Below are 7,258 nucleotides of genomic sequence, written 5' to 3'. Positions count from 1 at the left end.
GCTCACTCAGCTCCCTCAGCCTCCTCCCAGCCTTTCTCCGCTGCCACAGGAACTTCCAGGGTTGCCAGAGTGGGGCTCCCCACACCACGGTGCTCCACACCCTGGGATGGTCCCCCCACTGTGGTGGTGCCCGTGCCATGACGTTCCCCATGCTGCTGTGGCACCCACACCACGATGCTCCCCTGCCAGGACAATCCCTGCACCACGATGGTCCCTGCACCACGATGGTCCCTGCACCACGACAGTCCCACATCGTCCCAGCGCTTTTGAGCAGCTGGTGAGTCAAATTAAACATTCCTCCCACCCGGAAAAATATATTTCCAATCAGCCATCCTATAGCAGGTGGGAAGGGAGGAAGGAACAAGGTGGCAGGGGACTGTGATCCACAGCCACGCCTTGAGGGTTTTTTCCCCTGAGGGTGCTTTAGGGGAGCAGAGGTGTCTGAGGGTGAGCACAAAAGGCACTCAAGGAAGAGCAGCCAAATACACTCAGTTTCTATTTTTTTATTTTAAAAAAGTAGACCAAGAAATATAAAAAAATAAATATTTAAATAGAATTTCAGGAATATATTACCACAAATATTATTAATTAATTAGCAATAATTATTGGCAATAAAATAGTTAAAAGTCAGTGCACGCTGGGCTTTCCACGGAGGCATAACCCTCACAACCCACTCTGGTGCCAGGAACGTGCCGGCGCTACCTGCCACCGGCCTGGGGCCCGTCCCTGTGTCCCCACGTCCCCATGTCCCCGTGTCCCCTTGTCCCACGCCCCCACAGCAGGGCTGCATTCAGCTGTGCAAGCCCAGCTCCTGGCCCTTATTTGACTCAAGCTCTTCCGAAGGGAAAAGCTCTTTTCTGAATGAGAAGACGCTCCGTGCCCCGCCGTGCCCGCGCGGGGGGATGATGCTCCACAGTGCGGTGACAGTCCCACACAGGTGGCCTTGTCCCAAACAGTGGGACCCAGCCCTAGGCAGCACAGCCACCAGTACCCTCAGTTTGGCTCCTTGAAGGGGAAGCCAGCCCTAAAATGTGCAGGGGGAGCGTGTCCACACGTCCCTGCATGCCAGTGTCCTTCCTCACAATCCTTTCTCCAGGGAAGTGACAGCTGTCAGACGGTGCTCAAGGGCATCTGTCCGGGTGCTCTCCCTGATGACACTGTCCGTGGGGACAGAGTCCGGCCCTGCCGCCACCCCCACAGCCCGCGGGGCCCGGGGGTGGCTGAGGCGCATCCCGGGACCAGCCCGTGCTCCTCGGAGCCGCGCTGCCTCGGCCTGCAGGGTGCAGGACACCCCGGGACACTCCGGGCTGCCACGTTCACCCCCTCAAGGGGTAATAAATTACCGGAGGGCGGATGGGGCCGGCGCAGGGTCCGGGTAATAAATAGGAAGGCGGGAATGCGGGAGGCAGCGGCGGGGGCCGCCCAGCAGCAGAGAGGCAGCGTGGCCGGGGCGGGCGCTCATGAGGGGCTGAGATGAGGTAGGAGGACACGTGCTGCCTGGCCGATGACCTGCACGTACTTCCTGAGCACCTGGCAGCCCTGCTGCTTCTTCTTGAAGGCGCTCTTGCCCTTGGAGCTGTCCCCGTACCTGACGTCCACCTGGAAGATGTTGTAGTTCTTGCAGAGGAGGCAGGTGAGGTTGGAGATGAGGCCTCGGGTGGTCTTGGTGGTGTTGTGGAGCCGCTCGAGGAGCTCTTTGGCCATGGGGTTCAGCTCCTCCTGGTCGCGGGTGATGTTGCCCAGCGAGGCGTTGAGGAAGGCGAAGAGCTTGTACATGGCCACCATCACCTCCTTCCTCTCGCTCGTCCGGTTCACGCGGAAGGCAGGGAAGAAGATTCCAGCGGGGTTGCAGAGCTTGTCGCTCTCGCTGCTGAACGGCTCTCCCTGGCACTTCAGCTGGGAGGAGAGGCAAGCGTCACCCCCTGTCACCCCGTGTCCCCCCTGCCACCGTCCCCACGGTGTCCCCAGCCCTCCCCCTTCATGCAGTGGGGCTCGGTCCCCCCACTGTGATCCCCGGCCGTCCCCGAGCTCCACTTACATAGAGGCTGAAGAGCTCCTGGGCGGTGGCGTTGAGCACGGCCACCTGCCTGCGGGTCTGCTCCTGCACGTTGGAGCGGCACAGGCCGTGGCTGGGGCAGCCGGAGCCGCTCACCAGCAGCGCCCGGCCGGCCACGGGCCGCCGCTGCAGCAGGAGCAGGGCCACGAAGGGCACGACGCCTGTGCGGGAGAGAGGCCACTGTCACGGTGGGACTGGCGCCAGGCCACGCTGGCCCACCGCGCTGTCGCTGATACATCACCCGGGATGATCCCGCTTCCAGGCACCCAAAGGGAGGGTGTCCAGCTGGAGCAGGGACTCACCCGCCTGGGTGTGCGTCCAGCTCAGCTGGAGCCCCCAGACCCCGCTCTGCCGTGCCGGCCGTGCCGCAGCTCCCGTCCCGCCGCCGGCCCCCTCACCTGCCCCCCGGCAGGCGCTCCCCCGCCTCCCTTCCCGGCGGGGGGCCCCGCAGCATTCCCACATTTCGCAACCGGCCCGGTGGCGACCTGTCGTGTTTAATCAAACGTGCAAGACGCTTTTTCCTCCGTTATCCTGGTCCGGGCGCTTCGGGAGCAAGGCCCCACCCCGGCCCGGCTGACTCAGCGGGGCTCCCGCAAGGAAACCTGCTCTCGGCGTGCCCTCCCTCCTTCCTCCCGCTCCCGGCCCCACCGCCTGCCTCAGTTTCCCCGTCTGAGCAGTGGGCGCAGCGCCGAGGAGCCCTGGGGAGAGACGGCGCAGCTGCCGGAGGCTCCAGCCAGGAAGTCCCCGGGCGCGGAACAAGGGGACCCTTGAGCCGCCGGCAGCTCCGTCCTGAGCGCGGGGGCTGCGAGCCCCGGTCCGCTGGGACCACCCCCCCAACCCGGGATCCACCCGTGCCCGGAGAGGCCAGACCGCCTCTGGAGCCCGCTGCCACCTCGGGCAGGGTGGCCAGGGTGTCCCCGCCGCTGGGTGACCTGGATGCCAGCAGCAGGGCCCCGCCAGGGTGGGGGTCCCGTGCCCGCAGCGCTGGGGCTGCCAGGCGAAGTCCCCGGGCAGTGACGAGCGCCGAAGTCGCCGCACTTGTCAGCGCCTCGGACGTGCCGCCGGTGCCGGGTAATCCGAGCCTCGATTTATTTACCCTGCCCAGGTGGGAGAGGATCTACCTGGGCGTGTTCCAGTCCCTGACCCGCACGGGACGGGGGGACCCTGCCCCCCGCGCCCGGGTGTCCCCAGGGGATGCAGACTCCCGGAGCCTCAGGAGCCCCTCTCGCTGTGCCCCCCCGGCCGCTGTTCCGCCCATTCACAGCTGGGCAGGGAGAGGCTCTGCCGCACGTGTGCCGGGATCTGGGAGGGTGGGGAGTCCCCGGCGGGTGCTGCCCCGTGGGACCCCCAGAAAGGCTTCGGGCTGGGGGCTGCTCCCTCCGACCCCCTCCTGCACTTGGCGGCCTCCCCATCCTTCCACCGCTCCCGGCACGGCAGCGCCTTGAGGCACCGGGAGACCCAGAAGGAGGAAAAGCGGCAGCGGGGGAGAAAGTATTTAAAAGTACAAAAAATAAAAAAAATTCCCCCCCTCCTAGAGATTTTTTTTTTCCTTGGAAACATTTCCAGTTATATAAGTGTCCAGATGTTGGCTGGACCGCGCCAGCGCCGCGCTCCGCTCCCGCTGCCAATTCCCAGAGATGCTCATCCCGGGGGGGACGCGGCGCGGCGGGAGCCCTCGCTCCGGCTCCAGCGGCGGCATCCAACGGGACCCGCCTGCGCCCGAGCATCACCGGCGAAAGGAGGGGAGGGGGAGGAAAAAGGGGAGGGGGAGAAGGGGAAATAGTATCCCCAAAGTCGATTTGTTTTTTTTTTTTTACCTGCCGGCACGAACTTCATTGTGAGCCGCGTCCCGGGAGCGACTTAATAGGGATTGGTGTTGGCAGAGGAAGTTTTCAGAAATTCATGTTCATACTGGGGGACTTCTCGGGGTTTATATACCGGCAGCCAGCCTGCGGTGTAAGAGGGAGGAGAAGAAAAGGGGGGGGAAGAGAATCATCGGATCAGCTATCGCTGCTTCCATTGAATTTGGGAATCAGGAAGTCGGAGGGCTTAAACATGATTATTCGAAATAAACTTCTGAGAACAAGCACTGTGTCCTCTTTTGTTTTGCGCGCGGGCTCGGGGAAGTGGGTGGGCTGGAAGGGATGAATGGAAGCCCCCCCAAGGGAGGTGCACGTGGGGTTCGGGGGTGTCGAGGCGGCGGACAAGGAGCGGCGCTGGGACGCGGGAGCCGCGAGCACTGTCACCCCCGGGTCCCCCTCCCCGGGCCGAGGCTTCCTCGCTGGCTGCCGGAGCAACCGATACAATGAAGGAGGTAAAAAGGTCTGGTTTGGGGTTTGTTTGGGGTTTTGGGGGGATGCAAAGCGCGGGGAAGCGGTGGTGGGTGCCGCACGCCGCGGTCACGGTGGGGTGGCCGCGGTGGCAGCGGTGTCCCCCAGCCCGCCGCTGGCTCATCCCTTTGGGCAAAAGTGTTATCAGTCAAGGGTGGGTTTCTGCAGGGAAAAGGACAAACCCAGCCAGGGGAGAGGCCGGACCGGCCCCCCCGGGTTAACCCTTCCCTCGGCGGGGCTGTCCCCTGCCTGCAGCGGGCAGGAGGGCGCTGGGTCACCGTGTCGTGGGGACTCCACGGGATCAGGACACTGCGGGGCTGTTCGCTGCCCGATTTGGGTGAAAAACAGGTTAAATGGATTTTTTTTGTCCTTCTCTGTATTTTTTCTCACCGGGGCCGAACTGAAGCTTTAATCAGGTTTAGCAAGTTTGTGCCCCGGCAGGTGAACCGGCGGTGACAGTCCAGGAGCGGTGACGCAAGAGCCACCACGACCCCGGGCGTGCTCCCTTGGGGGGGACACGGCGAGGGGGCACAGGAAGGCCCCTCTGCACTGGCAGGGCCGGGCCACAGCTGCTGCGTGCCTCAGTTTCCCGGTGCAAGGACCAGCCTGCTCTGCCGGTGGCATTGATGCCCAGCCCAGTTTAGCCCAGTCTGGTCTTAGCGGGACATCAGGGACGAGCTGGGGACTGTGGAGGGCGGGGACGATGACCTCCATCTCCCTCCCTGCAGCCTCATCCCAGTCTTTTTGGGATATGGGGAGCAGCGCATCACATATTGATGGACATCTAATGGCCTGACAAGTTTAATTAGCTGAGAATTAATAGCACTTAATTATTAGCATAGACAACATCCTGGGGCGGTTGTGTGCAGGGGTTGACGCGGATTTGCCTTTTCTTGGATTTCCCAGGGGCAGCTGAGTCTGGGCTGGAGCTGAGCTGGGCTTTGAGGTCCCCCAAGGGGTGTGGGACCCCTGGTCATGGTGGCACCGGTGTCCCCCCCTGCAGCTCAGCCCTTGGGGCAAAAGCATTAGGATTAAAGGAGGGGTTTTGTCCAGGAAAAAAGACAAACCCGCGGGGAGACGCTGGACCTGTGCAGGGGGATGCTCCGGTGGGAAATCCCGAATTCCTGGTCCAGACAAGCTGGACAGAGAGATGGCAGGATGGGAGATGCCAGGGTGGGAGGTATGGGGGGGAGATGATGCCCAGGAATTTCCCCTTCCCCAACCCCTTTGGCAGCAGGGATATCCCTGTGCCGATGCCCGGTGGAGACGGGCAGCAGGAGCGGGGCTGCGGGAGCCTGAGGGGGCGGTGACAGGGGCGGGGGTCCCGGCGTGTCCCCAGGAGGGAGCGGGGCTGGGGGAGCCCTCCCTGTCAGGAGAGACTGAGGGTCGGGGGCCTGTGGGGTTTGGAGGCCCCAGCAGGAGCTGGGACAATTTGGTGAAGGGCCAGCTGTCCCCAGTGTCCCCAGTGCCCCCACTGCCCCCTCCACCCCCACCATGGCCTGCCCAGGGACAAGAGGACAAGCCCAGGGTGTTCCAAGGCCACCACTGCCGTGCTGCTGCTGCTCTGGGCCCCTCTGGGCATCCCTGCCCAGTGCTGTCCTCGGCTCCATGGCAGACACCCCACTCTGTCCCTGTCCCCTTCCTGTCCCCATGACGCCTCTCTGCCGCATCCCTGTCCCCTTGCTGCTCCCTCTTCCCTGTCCCCATCCCTGTCCCTCTCCTCATCCCTTTTCCATGTCCGTTCATCCTGTCCCATCCCTGTCCCGTCCCTGTCTCCATCCCTGTCTCATCCCTGTCTCATCCCTGTCCCATCCCTGTCCCCATCCCTGTCTAATCCCTGTCCCCATCCCTGTCCCATCCCTGTCCCCATCCCTGTCCCCATCCCTGTCCCATCCCTGTCCCCGTGCTGCCCCCTGCTGCTCCAGCTCAGAACTGGCCTCTCCCCATCCCATAATTGCCCCCGCCGCCCCATCCCAACCCAGAACTGACCCATCCCCCCCCCGCTCTGCAGCTGCCCCCTGCCCCTTCCCCACCCCCGGCCTCTCCTGTCCCCAGCCAGCAGCTGTCCCCTCCTGCCCTTCCCCATCCCGTCACTGTCCCCCTGCCCCAGCCCCTCTCAGAGCTGCCCCAGCTCCCCCATTACTGCCCCACCCCATAACTGCCCCCCACGCCCCATCCTCATCCCCCTCTGGCTCCCCTCCAGGTCCCCACCCCGCGGTGTCCCCGTGCAGGGGGACACCCGGATTCCAGGGACACCCAGATTCCAGGGACACCAAAAGTCTCGGGTGTCCCCCAGGGGTGGGGACGAGGCTGGGGGGTGTCCGGAGGTGTCCGGGGGTGTCCGGGAGTGCCCGGGGGTGTCGGGGGAGCCCTCCCCGGGGGCTGAGCGGGGCAGGGGCTCCTGGCCCGGGGAAATCCAGAGCTCAGTAACGGAGGGCACCCAATTCCCCTCGGACTCACAATGGGGCCCTGCCGGGGCTGCCTCCCCCTGTCCCTGTGCCCACCGATGTCACCCCACTGGTGCCACCCCAACAGTGCCACCCCAGCAGTGCCACCCCAGCAGTGTCACCCACAGGCTGTCCCCATGAGTGGGCACTGGGGTTCCCTTGCTTGTCCCGCTGGGGACACTAGAGAAGCCACCACCCCTTCAGTGACACCCAGCCGGTGTCACCCCGTGTTTGGGGTCCCCCAGCCCCCCGGGGGTCACGTACCTGCACCCTCCCCTCCGCAGCCCCCTCCAGAGCTGGGTGGGCGGCCTGGTGGTGGCACAGTCGCGGTCACTTCCACGGTCACCCGCAGCACGCCGAGCTGGCCCGGGCTGCTTCATGGTGACATTGTCCCCACGAGTGTCCCCGGGCGCCGTGGTGGCCGT

The 7,258-nt window shown here is 64.4% G+C and overlaps 1 protein-coding gene across 1 annotated transcript; it reads right to left on the bottom strand.

Moving 5' to 3' along the window:
• Positions 1-788: 788 nt before the first annotated feature.
• On the bottom strand, positions 789-3,892 carry LIF (LIF interleukin 6 family cytokine). Its single transcript, XM_064392935.1, has 3 exons — positions 3,874-3,892; positions 2,039-2,217; positions 789-1,896 (listed from the first exon to the last, which is right to left on the bottom strand). Exons 1-3 carry the CDS (start codon positions 3,890-3,892, stop codon positions 1,459-1,461), a joined length of 636 nt encoding a protein of 211 aa, XP_064249005.1. The 3' UTR covers positions 789-1,458.
• Positions 3,893-7,258: the final 3,366 nt, after the last annotated feature.

This window comes from Passer domesticus, chromosome 17 (genome assembly GCF_036417665.1).
Source record: "Passer domesticus isolate bPasDom1 chromosome 17, bPasDom1.hap1, whole genome shotgun sequence".
Classification (NCBI taxonomy): domain Eukaryota; kingdom Metazoa; phylum Chordata; class Aves; order Passeriformes; family Passeridae; genus Passer; species Passer domesticus.
The sequence above is the reverse complement of the archived record's forward strand: the minus strand, read 5'-3'. Positions and strand labels throughout refer to the sequence as shown.